Here is a 15,763-nt window from a genome sequence, read left to right on the forward strand (position 1 = left end):
TGGCTGAACGCCTGGCTTTGCATCGATCATTGCAAAATGTTCCATTACCTTATCTGTAAGATCCATAACCCATTTCTGTTACCGGATTAGGGTTACAGAGTTTTACGACACATATAATATCAATTACTAACATTTAACCCTTCAAAAATCAAATCAAATAACAAATAATCAAATTCAAATGCTATTCATAGCATAAATACGATTATTGACCTTAAACTTGTCATTTTAATTCAAATTCTAAAAATTAAATAAATTTAGGCCTTAACATTTACAAATTTTGTTAATTTAGTCCTAATTCTTAAAATTTCAAAAAAGAAAAATATTTAAAATTTCATTTTTAAGTATTCTTTAACGTACTTCCAAAATTCATTGAACAAGAAAAGTAATTAACACCATTCGTATTGTGCTTATTTTAAACTGCCACCACATTTGTGAATATGCTAAAAAATCAAGTTGGCTGAAATACATTTATCTAAGTGTCATATTTAAATTAGTATCATATTATTTAATTAAAATCCTCTAAAAAATTAACAGTTTTTTAAACCATTATAAAATAATTATTTTTAATTTTTATTATTTTAAAAATATACAAAGTCTAAATGTTCACGTAGAGAAAACAATGCAACGCAAAATCTTTCATTAAATGAAAAACATCGAAACTTTTTTTAATCTTTCTGACTTGGATATGTCACAAGTATCTTTAAATATGAGTAGTCCAAATATGTCGATCAAATGACTAAAGTCTCAAAAAATTTAGTCTAAGAATTGAAAATACCAGTTGAACTGAACCAAGGTAGTGTCATATTTAAATTAGTATCAATCCATTTCGTGTTCATTTCTTTTTGAATAATTTGATATAGTTTTCTCTTTTTTACTTTTAATGCATATGTTTTGGTCTTTTATTTATAATTTATTTATACTTTTTTAGATTCTTAAATCTTCTTTATAATATTTTATCCATTTTTTTTAATTTTTAAACTTTTACAATTAGAATTAAATTGAAAATTTTTGTAAATTTTAAGTGTTAAATCTATTAAATTTTTTAGAATTAGAAAAAAATGAAAGTTTTTGTAAACATTAAAGGTTAAAATTTATTGAAATTTTTATATTTAGTCTCAAATTGATAAAAATATGTAAACTTTAGAGGGATAATTTTGTTATTAGACCAATAAAAAAGTCCAAATCAGCTTTCTTTACTTTCTAACTAAATTATTTAATTTTAAAAAAGTTGAGTGATTAAATTGAAAAAAATAACAGTTCAGTGACCAACATAGAACTAAAGGTATAGATGGGTGATTATTTTTGTAGTTTACCCCCAAAGCTAGAAGCCGGCTAGGAAAAGCTGACGTGGACTCTATTTTGGCGCCAAAACTTCCCGCCAAGAAAAGGAGGTTTTATACTCTATTCGTCCGCCCTAAGAAAAAGAGAGAGCCATTTCTGTTTCTGTTTCTGTTTCTGTTTCAGTGAGCAAAGAGAGTCAGTGAAGAATGGCCGGAGAAGATTCCCGTGGTCCGTTGCCGTCGACGCCAGAATCGCCGACATCTGCAGGATTTAACACTGATCAATTACCTCACGACAGCAGCCATTCATCGGATGAGGAAGAGGCGGCGGTGGATCCTGCTATAATAAGAGACGATGTGGATGAGGTGGAAGAAGAGGAAGACGAAGGAGAAGATCTTTACAATGATAATTTCATGGAGGATTATAGGGGGATGGATGCACATGACCGGTACGAGTCAGTAGGGCTAGATGAGTCTATGGAGGATGAGAGAGATTTGGATCAGATTATGCAAGATCGTAGGGCTGCCGAATTGGAGCTCGATGCCCGTGATGCTCGCCTTTCTAATCGGAAGCTCCCCCAGCTTCTCCATGACCAAGGTTTGTATCTACTTGTTTTTTTTTTGTAATGGAAAAAAAATTATGAGCATGCTTCGTAGGTCTTAGAAATTGCATCTAGCTCTCTTATAATTACCAGTTTATGGTTTATTGCTCAAATTAGTGTAGTACTTTTATGTATAGTTTAGCAATTGTTTGTAGTTAACCCGTTAGAGGAGGAATATTGAAAAAGAGGGGTAATTACTCATTAGGAGGAACTCTTTTTTGTTACTGCTCCGGCTTTTTCTTTGGTTTTATATAAGGTAGTTAATGTATAGAGTTGAATGATGATTGCAGATACAGATGATGACAACGATAGGCCTTCTAAGCGAACAAGAGCTGATTTCAGGCCTGATGACACTGATGGCATGCAGAGTTCACCAGGAAGGTCACAGCAAGGCCACTCAAGGGATGATGTACCCATGACTGATCGAACTGATGATTACCCTTATGAGGTTCAGACCTCTCCTCAACATTATTCATTTAGAATTTTCAAATTGCGTCTAACTTTGCTTGTCATATTCAGGATGATGATGATGACCAAGCTGAGTTTGAGATGTATCGGGTTCAAGGAACTTTGAGAGAGTGGGTTACTAGAGATGAAGTTCGTCGCTTCATTTTCAAGAAGTTCAGGGATTTCTTGCTTACATATGTGAACCCAAAAAATGGACATGGAGACATTGAATACGTGCGCCTCGTAAACGAGATAGTATCAGGTAAATCATCTATACTTCCCTACCGTTTAATTTCTGAAAATTAATTGCAAAAGCGTTTGATCATTGTTCCATTTTGTAGCTAACAAATGCAGCTTGGAGATTGATTACAAACAGTTCATTTCTGTTCATCCTAATATTGCAATCTGGTTGGCTGATGCTCCTCAATCGGTCCTAGAAGTTATGGAAGATGTTGCCCAAAGGGTGGTCTTTGATTTACATCCAAACTACAAGAACATCCACCAAAAGATATATGTCCGTATTACAAACCTTCCAATTTATGATCAAATTCGGGATATTAGGTAACTTGGAATATTCACTTTTATCACAAAAATGGTATTTTTTTTCATAGTTTCAGTCTTACCTTTACACTTGGTTATTTCTAGGCAAATCCATTTGAACACCATGGTTCGTATTGGGGGTGTTGTCACTAGACGCTCTGGGGTTTTTCCCCAGTTGCAACAGGTAAAATACGATTGCAACAAGTGTGGATCAATTTTGGGACCGTTCTTCCAAAATTCATATTCAGAGGTCAAGGTTGGTTCCTGCCCTGAATGCCAATCAAAAGGGCCATTTACTGTCAATGTTGAACAGGTGGGGTTTTTACCTTTTGTATGCCTGTATTTGACTTTTTTTACGAGAAAGGGTTTATAAATTGGATTCTGTTTTTGAGCTTTTATTTGTTATCATGATTCAAGAATTATACCAACTCTAGCTAAAGGGCCAATAAGGTTGGATTAATCTTACCAGAGGTTTTGTTTATTGATAAATTTTCTGCTCCTATTCATATTAATTTAATGAACAATGTCTATGATTTGGTTTCATCATGTATTCTTCCTTGTCATGTTGCAGACAGTATACAGGAACTACCAGAAGCTCACACTCCAAGAAAGCCCAGGAACTGTGCCTGCAGGAAGGCTTCCAAGATACAAGGAAGTTATATTGCTCAATGATCTGATCGATTGTGCTCGTCCTGGTGAAGAAATTGTAGGATCCTCTTCTTGTATTTGCTTTGCACCTATTTCTCGTGTTGGGAACACTAATTTTTGTTTTGCATCCAATGTCACTTCTTTCAGGAGGTCACTGGCATTTATACAAATAATTTTGATATGTCATTGAACACAAAGAATGGATTTCCTGTCTTTGCCACTGTGGTCGAGGCAAACTATGTTACTAAGAAGCAGGATCTCTTTTCTGCCTACAAACTCACTCAGGAAGATAAAGAAGAGATTGAGAAGTTGGCCAAGGATACACAAATAGGAGAACGGGTTTGTTACTCACAATGTTTTTCTGTTTATGTGAACTGTGCCACTGTTTCAATAACAAATATTTGGAATGCGTTTTTTTGGTTAATATCAAACTTGAATGCTTGATGACTCTTTTTGCAGATTATCAAGTCCATTGCCCCGTCAATTTATGGTCATGAAGACATAAAAACTGCAATAGCTCTTGCTATGTTTGGAGGCCAAGAGAAAAATGTAGAAGGGAAACATCGTCTCCGTGGTGACATAAATGTACTTCTTCTAGGTGATCCAGGCACAGCAAAATCACAATTCCTTAAGTATGCACTAGCTCTCTCCGTTCTTAGGTGTGAATTTGATCCCTTAGCAATAAACATGCATCTAAAATTTGAAGGATTTTATTTTAAGGTATGTTGAAAAGACGGGGCAGAGAGCTGTTTATACCACTGGCAAAGGAGCTTCTGCTGTGGGTCTTACAGCAGCTGTCCACAAGGATCCAGTCACTAGAGAGTGGACCCTTGAAGGAGGAGCCCTTGTTTTAGCTGACAAAGGAATTTGTCTTATTGATGAGTTCGATAAAATGAATGATCAAGACAGGTAAAGAAGCCTAGCATTATTGTTGGCATTATGATTAATTAACTTTGGGAAACACCCTTCCACCTTGGCTTTTCTTTTTATCTTTCAGAGGGATTACTTGAGCAATAAAATTAATGAAACATATGTGCATTCAGGGTGAGCATACATGAAGCAATGGAGCAGCAAAGTATTAGCATATCAAAAGCTGGAATAGTTACTTCTCTCCAGGCTCGTTGTTCTGTCATTGCTGCTGCAAATCCCATTGGAGGGAGGTATGCTAATAGACAGTTTATACATGAGATCATTTGCCCAATGGCTTCTTTTAGCACAGTCTTCATGGGCCATGAGTAGCACCAACTAGTGGATTTCTTAACTCCAATCTTAAGATTCATTATCTTATGCATTTATCATTTTTGTCCATTCATAGTGAACCCCCCCCCCTTTAGAACCCTTATTTTCAGTTATTTATTTTTCTCCTCCCTAACTTATCATTTTAAGAATCAATTCATAAAACTAATATGCACACTTGCTTGCAGATATGATTCATCGAAAACTTTTTCTCAAAATGTTGAGTTGACAGATCCCATTATTTCTCGATTTGACATCTTATGTGTTGTCAAGGTTATTCCCCTCAGGGCTCAATATTAATTTTCCTTGTGAATTTCCATTAGCAAGTTTTAATTGGATAAAGAATTTATTTCAAATGCAGGATGTTGTTGACCCTGTGACAGATGAGATGCTTGCAAAGTTTGTAGTAGACAGCCACTTCAGGTCTCAACCTAAGGGTGCTAATTTAGATGACAAAGCCTTCAGTGAGTCCCAAGAAGAAGCTCAAGCCTCTGCTAGGCCAGATGATTCAAACGTTCGTAAAGGACTCTAAACTGCACTCTTAGCTGCTTCTAGTTTTGAGATCTTGTATCCCAAATATTCATATGAAATTGTCTTTATTTCAGATACTTTCTCAAGAATTGCTAAGGAAATATTTAACATATGCCAAGTTAAATGTTTTCCCAAGGTTCCATGAAAAAGATATGGCTAAGCTTACCAAAGTTTATGCTGATTTGCGAAAAGAATCTTCCGTAAGAGTCCTTATTCTCATATTGCTTGAGTGATTCTTTTTCTCCTTTTGCTTGAGTGAATTTGAAAGTGTTTTTGCTCTAATGTTCCAATGCTTTATATTCATTGTGCTTCTGTAGCGTGGACAAGGTGTCCCTATAGCAGTGAGGCACATAGAATCAATGATCAGGATGTCTGAAGCACATGCCAGAATGCACCTTAGGCAGCATGTCACAGAAGAAGATGTGGACATGGCTATTCGTGTCCTTCTTGAGTCATTCATTTCAACACAGAAGTTTGGGGTACAAAAAGCCTTAAGAAAGGTATAGCGAGAGGTTTACTTCATATTGCAAAAAGTTTCTCCATAGCTTGCTAATACCTCTAAAAATATGCCATAGTGCAGTACGTTTTCTACTTAATTATTTTGTTCAGCAAAAAGATTTGAGTACTTCGTTTCTTCTATTCTTTTCATCTCTAATATAAATAAGATGGGGAAGGTAGTACTCTTAAAGCCTGCATTTCTCAAGCATAGCACTCATGTACATTGACATATTTATTCTGATTGTTTTGACAATTGTTACATGAATGTTTTTAGGCTTGCTCGTTTTGTACGGGCAAGTTAACTACCTGATGTAGTATTTTTCTTGCCATCGAAATTGATATCTTCTACTGTATATCAAGCTATGTCAGGCTTCCATGGGCATTGTTGCTCTGTCAGACTTTTGCTAATGCAATCTTGAATGTTAGCTTACAATATGATTTTAAGAGTTTCCTATGTGATCTATTTGAACTGAAACTGTTAGATTGTCTGAATTTTTCTCTATTTGAATTCAAACAGTAAATGTTGCTTATGCTCTCGCTCTTGCTCTCCAAGAGGCATTGTTGATTGTCATATATGTTTGAAGGGCCACAGTTGATTGGTTCTTAATTTGAAAAATAATATACATACCTTCATAACAAGGCTTAGAAGAATCCGGTATTGTATTTTGCAGAGCTTCAGGCAATACATAACCTTCAAGAAAGACTACGATGGACTTCTTCTTGTACTTCTTAGGGAGCTTGTGAATAATGCAGTGCGCTTTGAAGAAATACTTTCTGGATCAACTTCAGGGCTTACCCATGTTGATGTGAAAATGGCAGATCTACAAGCCAAGGTACACTAACTTGAATCAAGTTTTTTATTTTACTAATAATCCGTTTACCAGATTAATAATTGAACTTGGATTACATTCTTTTGCGCAGGCTGAAGAATATGAAATCACTAATTTGGAGGCCTTCTTTTCTAGCTCCGAATTTAGAGCTCATTATGAGTTGGACGAACAAAGAAGAGTTATTAGGCATCACCTTGTATATGATGACAAACCATAGCTGCAGCATTTCTACATGAGAGGTGACTAGCTCTTTTGGATTTTGTATTAAAAGTTAAATTGCATTTAGATTGTATTTTGCTCTCTTTTCTTAAAAAATAGGCAAAGTAATCTATTTACGTTAGATTAAAGAGTAAATTAATTTTTTATTAAAAAAATTTATTCATTTTTACTATTAAAAATGGGCGTACTAACAAAATACTTATAGTTATAATGGTGTATCACTGTACCTTATGTTGATGTACGGATCAATTTTTATCAAAAAGATCAATTTGCGCTTTGATCCAATGTATAGATATTAATTTACTTATTTTTTAATAGAATTGAAAAAATGTAATTTGAATCCTAACACAAGTGCCTCTATTGTACTTTTATCGTTTTTATGTTTGAACTTTGAACTAAAAGGCTCCTACCATGCATGCTAGGTACTGATTACTCCATTTTTGGATGATGATTGCAGATAAGCTTTAGCGGTGGCAGGCAGCAGATTGCAAGAAGACATACCCCGGTTTCAGCAATCCTGGTAGGAATTGTTGGCCACTAGCAGATGGATATATAATATGCTAATTTCTTAGCACCGAAATACTTTTGTACTAGGTAGCCATATTTTACTTGATGACCAAATCTAAATTGACATTTTGTCTAATTTAAAAATTGTATTGGAACTGTCAGCGTGGACTTTAGCTTTCACTGTCATGTAAATGAAACGGTGGTAAGATCAAGTGGGATTCTAAATCTGCTTAAATAATGTTCCCCTTTTTCTGCAGTGAGACTTAATTGAAAGGATAATCAACATAAGGGCTCAAATCTGAAATTTGTTTAAAGAACACAAATAAATTTCAACTCTGACATTGTTTTTCAACTTTGATTTTTTTTTTTGCATGGAATGGAGTACTAAAATTTGATTCATGATATACTGCATTAAGAAATGTATGCACATTGCTAATGAAATGTATGGATGCATTATTCTGGGTGTTTTATATGGTGTCTTTTGTCACACTGATTTGTCTAAATCTGTGGATTATCTAAACATAACAAATAAACATATGTGAGTTTTCGTAAATTTAGTTTGTAACTCAATAGAATTAGATATGCAACCCATATTATTATTACATAGTCAGTTAGATTTAGATTTGGACTTAAATCTTTTATAGATACAGATAATAAAATCAGATATGCAAAATATATATACAGAATTTTACCCCCATTCTCTACACGTTAATTTTGACCATTTTAACATACCATGTGGGGTTAAAAATACCCACTCATCCTTACACACCACATCGTGCCATTATGACTCATATCAGATAATATGCAGCCAAGTTGTCAGAATATAAGCGATGGATGCCATAAAAACCCATCCAAGTCATAAATACAGTAATCCTATGCATAAAATGCTCGTAAATAGACCCTACGGTAGAGTTTGGTTAGCTCTTACCGACCCTACGGTAGGCCCACAGTTGATCAAAACGACCCATGCGACCTTAGGGAAAATTTTAGAATTATGGGCCCGATGTGTGGGTCCACACGCCCAGATTGGCCTCACCCCTGTGGCTCACACGGCCTGGCCCAAAGCCCACACGTTCTTGTGGCATGCCCGTGTGGCCTACACACCCAACTTGGCCAAGCCCATGTGGCCCACACGACCACACCCACACCATCACACGGCCAAGACACGACCGCACATTCGTCAGACACACGGCCGTGTCTCGTACACGGCCAACCACACGAGCGACCACACGCCCGTGTGGCGTTGAAAGATTGCACTTTCGGCTTTCACTGAAACTCGATTTTCACACGTAAGGGGTACACACCTGGTTCGTTTTCGCCGCGAAATCACTTCCAAGACCACCAGCACCTAAAATAGAATGTCCAACACCTTTTAGTAATCAATTACGAGCCTAACACGATTCACCCAATTACGCAAAACCAATTTACCGCTTACAAGAACGACCACAACCTCGAATCAAGCCATTGAAGTGAGATTTTCCACCTCACAACCTTCTCCTAATCACAAAATTCAACGCTTAGCCACCATAGACTAACATTGCTAAACCCAAACCAAAAGTTAAAGGGTTGAAAAATCACTTACCAGCGAGCAAAAATAACATCCACGCTCGCGTAGGAATTCAAACACAAGACCTCCAACACATCAACTCCTTTACCACTCAAACTAGCAAACTCATTTTAATATGGATTAACAGATAATTTAATATAAACCCACTCAACAATGGTAAGGCTTGGGTCCAAAATAACAAAGTTTCACCAAAAGTGAAAATTGAACCCAAGATCTCACACACACTCAGAACACTTAGCCATTAAAACAGATACACAATTGTGTCAAAATTTACAAAAACATGAATAAATAAATCAGGGCGTTACAAAAATATTTAATGAAACATTAAAATTTCTAAGAGCATATACCATAATTCGATTTCTCAAGACTATGACGCCCCACATAAAATCTGGTCGTCAAGTTTAAACGCGAAACACTACATCCATTGTTAGAGCAGCTTGAACTAACTTAAATTTTAAATTCAGCAAGAGAAGAATTCAATAACACAATTAAATCAAATCATTCCAATAGTTTAAAAATCATTATTAAGACCTTTAAAACATGTTTAAAACATTTAAAAATGAGTTTTAGGTGTTTTGAGATGATCAAGACCAAATATGGGTCTCTGAGGGTCGAAACAACTCAAAATAGGGAAGGACTCTTGTTCTGGCCTAGATGTATTGTTAAATCCATTAACTTGTACTGATACAAGTAACTGGTTCTTTTCATTTTTGCTTATTGACCGACTTGTATTGATTCCTCAAACCACTTTTATTGAAATAAGTTTGTCCGAACCCAAAAATCACCTATTTTGACCTTATAAAATACCAAATCATTTCCATATCTTATAATACTCAAAATTCATGTTTTAAACACCATTTAAAACCACCTAAATACATTCAATCAAATATGACACCAACATGATCACAAGTTATCAAACTCACATCAAAATTAGTTTATTTTGTACGTAAGCAACACATGAGATAGCTTAAACATTATGCAAAAATAATGACATACCATCATAACCATATATAACTACACCATTACACACATATATACATACTTATATTACAATTCACTAACATTGCATACTCAAGTCATCAAAATGGAGATTAACTATTACCATTTACACTAGGTACATGTCAACTCAAACTTAGCATTCAAAAGACGATACAAACATTACTGAGTTGAGAAGTGAGTGTTGGATGCTACCAATCTACTCGAGCCCATGAGACCTAATCACCTATTCCTCACTTGTGCACAGAAATAAACAAATTTGCACGCTGAGCAAACGAGCTCAGTGATGCTAACATAATTTGAAAGCAATGTATAAGCAAATTAAGAATGTAAACAAGTTATAATTTCATTTACATACATGATTCCATTCTCTAGCATTGCCTCATGATCCATTTCATTAGTGCTTTCTTATGATTTATCATTCACTTTGAATTCTGTATATGAACATATTGATACGCCTCCAAGCCTTAGCTTTATCATATCTAATATCAACATTTATATTCAAATCTCATTATCATTGCTATCTCAATCTCATATACAAGCGTGACATTTTAATACCATCATTCATATTTCATTTTCACAATTCGATTAGTTAGATTTGTTTTATAAAATCATCAGCCCCTAGGGCTCTTAATACACATTTCTCATGATCTTTTCACATGTTATCATTCATCGCATTAGTATTAGTATTCAATTGATTAATTCAAGTATAAGCTATTCATTTCACATATCAACTTGTACGATTAATCAGTTAGTACTTATTTTATGGCCCTTATTATCTGAATATGGATTCATGATCAGAACACGAATTTATCCACCAAAAGACCTAAAATGCACCCAATGCTCATAAGTATGTGCCCAACACTCATCAGTTTATAATTGAAGTAATATGCGTCCAATGCTAATGTAACACCCCGAACCCGAGGCCGTCGCCGGAGTCGAACACGAGGTGTTAACAGACTTCAAACCATTTAAAAAAAAATTTCCCAGACAAGCTGCCAGTCTGCGTACTAGTCGCTTTAAAAATCATATCTTGAGTTCTGAAACTCGAAATCCAGTTCCGTAAATTTTACCTGAAACTAGACTCATATGCCCATCTACATATTTTTTTCTAGAATTTTTTGTTGGGCCAATTAGTACAGTTTATTAGTCAAAGTCTCCCATGTTACAGGGATCGACTACACTGACCTTTGTGCATTACGACTTGGATATCTCCCTGCACAGAGCTTCAATACTGATGCCGTTTGTTTCTATAGAAACTAGACTCAGAGAGGAATCTATACATATATGGAATGACTCCTAATTATCTCTGGTTAATTTATAAAGAATTTCCAAATTCGGAACAGGGAATCCAGAAACCGTTCTGGCCCTGTCTCACGAGAACCTAAATATCTCTTAACATACTGTCCATATGATCGTTTCGTTACTTTCCTATGAAAATAGATTCATCAAGGTTCGTTTACATAATTTATTCATTATTTAATTCCAAACCTACTATTTTTAGTGATTTTCCCAAATCTACATCACTGCTGCTGCCAGCATCTGCCTTTAAGGTAGACTTTACCTATTTCATAGTTTCCATGATTCAACTAGCCCTTTTAGCATAAATAGCACAAATTATGATAGTGATTAACCATTCCATACCAAATGATTATAACATTATGCTCAAACATATATAAGCCATTTTCGCATGGCTATATACATTAACCAAAATATTCTTCCGCCACTAGTCTATTTTATACATGCCATAAGACAATCCGAAACGTAGCAGTACCAAACAGTGGATAGTGATAGTGTGACTAGTTGCTGACGATCCCCGAGCCTGTAGCTTCGCAATGAGATCTATAAAACAGAGGAAACAGAGTAAACGGAGTAAGCATTACAATGCTTAGTAAGTTTTAAGCAGTGTCAACAGATAACAATCAAATTATAACATAGTTGTTCGTATTTTTATTTCACTCTTCCTTCGGGCATACCATCCCTTTACCGAATCTGCACATCTCATCATATACAATAGGCAGACAAACTTCCACATAAAAGTGAGCTCATGTGACATAGATATATCGTATGATTTCACATCACCTCCCACACTGATCCGATGTCACATAATCATAGGAATAGTCTCATAGATTGCTCTCGTATGCATCACATAACTACCTTATGATTTAGTGCAAATCAAGCTCACATATAAACTTGGAGTACATACCTGTTTAACCTTTCGCATTGAATATATTTATAAGCAATTCTTATTACGAAGTCTTACCCGGACATAATCTCCACACGAAGTTATCGGGTCTTACCCGGACAAAATCCCCACACGTAGTCATCAGGTCTTTAGAGCTCGGATATAGTACAAGCACGAAGCTTAAGGACATTAATCAGTGATAATATTCTCGCATAATGCCTGCGGGGTTTTAACCCGGATATAGTACTGACACAAATGCCCTTCGGGACTTATCACATTTATACACTTTCACATCCATCACGTTGGCCACTCGGCCCTGTCACATTTATACACTTCCACATTCATCACATCGGCCATTAGGCCTTATCACATATATACACTTTCACATTCATCACATCGGCCATTAGGCCTTATCACATATATATACACTTTCACATTCATCACATCGGCCATTAGGCCCTATCACATATATATACACTTTCACATTCATCACATCGGCCATTAGGCCTTATCACATATATACACTTTCACATTCATCACATCGGCCATTAGGCCTTATCACATATATATACACTTTCACATTCATCACATCGGCCATTAGGCCTTATCACATATATACACTTTCACATTCATCACATCGGCCATTAGGCCTTATCATCATTTCATATTCGAATACTCATAAACTTACAATATCACGATTTAGAATTCAAGTATGGGTTTAATCAATAGCTTATGAGCAACTAAAACAAGTTTATCAAGGTTCACAACATAATCTCAAATTCAGCACAAGCTGTTTTTCCTGAGCAATAGTCACTAAATTATTTATAACTGGAGCTACAAAACTCCAAATCACTTTCCGTTAATTTTTCCTGAATATAGACTCGTATATCTTCCATCCATAAAATTTCCAGAATTTTATGTTTGGCCAATCAATACCAGATTTTTCTTAAAGTTTCCCCTGTTTCACTGTTTGACTAATCTGACCACTCTTCACTACCAATCAAATTTCTCATTTTACAGAATTCAAAATGTGTTGTATTTGATTTCATTTGAAACTAGACTCATTAAGCTTTAATTTCATGTCTCATTCAGCCTCTAATTCAAATCCATAAATTTATGGTGATTTTCTAAAGTCACGTTACTGCTGCTGTCCTAAGCAGACTATTTCAAATTACCCTTGAATTCCCAAGCTCAAACACTTAAGAACTTACCATTTGAGCTTAGAACATATCATGGCCACATCATATCTTATTAAATCAACTCATCATGTCCCTTTATAATTGAATTTACTCAACGTTTAATCACTTAAAACTTACCTCGGAAGTTGCCGAACGATTACGACGGCTCTTCGATCACTTTTTTCCTTTCCCTTATCCAACTTTGATCCTCTAGGCTCTTGAGCTAAATCAAACAAATTTACTTCTCAATCAAACACATATATATAGCAACCATATACATTTCAAAAACAATTCGTTCGTATCATTTGTCCATATATTAGCTTTTAGCATATTTGGTCATTAGAGTGACCTATTTGACTTTCAAGCATTCATTTCTAATTTTAATTAAACAATGCCGAAAGCCATTAGCTACTAATGCCACACACACACATGTGCATAAAATTCATCCATACATAACCTCTAGCTCATTCGGTCATTCATCTCTCAAACCTATCAAAGTTTCATGTCAAACTTCCCTGGTCGAATACACATATAAGCACATAATGCACATTTAGAATTTTTTATTTACTTCATGATACATTCGGCCTTGGCAACAATTTCATTAGAAATCCTTATTAGCCACTTCATCAATCAATTATATCATCTACTTAATATTTCATAACTTATCATGCTAGCTGAATATTATTTATTCAAGTTCATCATCTTCATATTCGACATTAGCATCAAATATAATAGCCCATTTCTTCCCACTTTGAATTTATGCATCCATTTAATCATAGTTTGTTTAAGCACTCATACAACAAGATTCATCCAATTTAACAAGAAACAAAAACTTTATTCCTCCATAGCTACAATGGCCGAAAGATCTAGGCATCTCAATACCGAAATTTCTAACATGGGTTGCCTAAAGAATTTGGTAGGGAGTTCAAATTTATCTAGCATTTCAAGTAACTTAACACACCCATATAGCTAACATGCTAGTAGTATCAAGGCATCAACTAAAGTTTTGAAGCCTCTTAGCCGAATCCTAACTCTCCAACAACTCTAATTTCATCCATGAGATAAATAGAAGTAGGCTAACCCTCCAAAGGATGTGTAAACCTCCAAAAGCAACATTGAACGTACCTTAATCTCAAGAACCACCTTGGCCGAACTTCCCCTCTTCTTCTTCCTTCCATTCGGCCATGTTGAACAACAAAGGAAGAATTTTGTTTTTCCTCCCCTTTCTCTAGTCACGGCAATGGGGAGTAAGGGGGAGACAACTTTGTTTTCATCACCCCTCCCTTTTCATTACTTAATTACTAACCCTTTATTTATTCTTTCTAACATAACACACTAAGCCAACATGTTCCCAACATGTTTCCACCCATAGCATGGCCGGCCACTAGCTCAAATTTTGGGTAATTTGACATGCAAACCCATCATTTTCATAACAGGCATTAATAGGCCACTTCACATTTGCCTAGCATATTTCTAAATTTTCTCACATAAGTCCTATTTAATAAAATTCACTTACAATTAACAAAATTCAAACATGAAATTTTCACACATGCATATATACATATAATAAGCATCAAATATGACAGCTAATTATTTTTATGACTCGGTTTAGCGGTCCCGAAACCACTTCCCGACTAGGGTCAATTTTGGGCTGTCACAACTCTCCTCCACTTAAGAAATTTTCGTCCCCGAAAATTTCTACCGATGCATAGTTTAGGATAACGTCCTCTTATTGAATTATATCCATATAAACATTAGCTCATCGATAGCAATTGTAATTCATTACTGATTTCGCATCGATCCGTAAAATCATTTTCTTATCCTAAGACAAATACATAAACATTTCTGCAAGTATGCACATATATCTCATTTTCTTGATTTCATAAGCAATAATCACTTAATTTAATTCACAAATGCATTTCAAACACATATTAAGCACATATTAACATGTATAATTCACATCATCAACCCACATATTTGTAACCCACATTTTCATTCATGTATAAGCTGTAATCTGACCAAAAGTACACATATACTCAAACATCCCAATAAATATCCTTAATAACTCCATCATATCTCACTATTCAACTTATTTCATTTCCAAAAGAAAATTCAACTTTCACGTACCTGAACATTTAGTTCATTTAGCACATTCAATCATAGTTAACGTTACCCGTATACAGTCGAATAGGCATAAAGCCTAATATAATACTCTGGCATGAGATTTATTCTAGCGCATAACTCGTGTATCCAAAATTATCAACATTCATCAAAAATTCTTTCAAACTTTCGAATGTCGAAACTTAATCAAAATAATTTCTTGAACAAGATTAACAAAATAGTGTCCATTCAGCAATAGCACATATAGCTCTTACAATGCCATATCCTAGATATGGTCTTACATATTCTCACATATCGAGTCGATGCCATGTCCCAGACATGGTCTTACACACTATCTCAAATCAATGCCTTCGTCCCAAACGAGGTCTTACATGAATT

General features: G+C 35.2%; 1 protein-coding gene across 1 annotated transcript; it reads left to right on the plus strand.

Moving 5' to 3' along the window:
- Window positions 1-1,423: 1,423 nt before the first annotated feature.
- On the plus strand, window positions 1,424-7,563 carry LOC107888453 (DNA replication licensing factor MCM2). The gene is made up of 17 exons (XM_016812563.2): window positions 1,424-1,878; window positions 2,173-2,330; window positions 2,402-2,591; window positions 2,671-2,890; window positions 2,975-3,182; window positions 3,441-3,575; window positions 3,665-3,856; window positions 3,977-4,149; window positions 4,238-4,426; window positions 4,561-4,677; window positions 4,942-5,026; window positions 5,115-5,267; window positions 5,359-5,484; window positions 5,602-5,784; window positions 6,454-6,615; window positions 6,704-6,851; window positions 7,289-7,563. The coding sequence occupies exons 1-16, from the start codon at window positions 1,488-1,490 to the stop codon at window positions 6,827-6,829; spliced, it is 2,808 nt and encodes a 935-aa protein (XP_016668052.2). The 5' UTR covers window positions 1,424-1,487; the 3' UTR covers window positions 6,830-6,851; window positions 7,289-7,563.
- Window positions 7,564-15,763: the final 8,200 nt, after the last annotated feature.

The sequence above is a fragment of the Gossypium hirsutum genome, chromosome A09 (assembly GCF_007990345.1).
Source record: "Gossypium hirsutum isolate 1008001.06 chromosome A09, Gossypium_hirsutum_v2.1, whole genome shotgun sequence".
Lineage (NCBI taxonomy): Eukaryota > Viridiplantae > Streptophyta > Magnoliopsida > Malvales > Malvaceae > Gossypium > Gossypium hirsutum.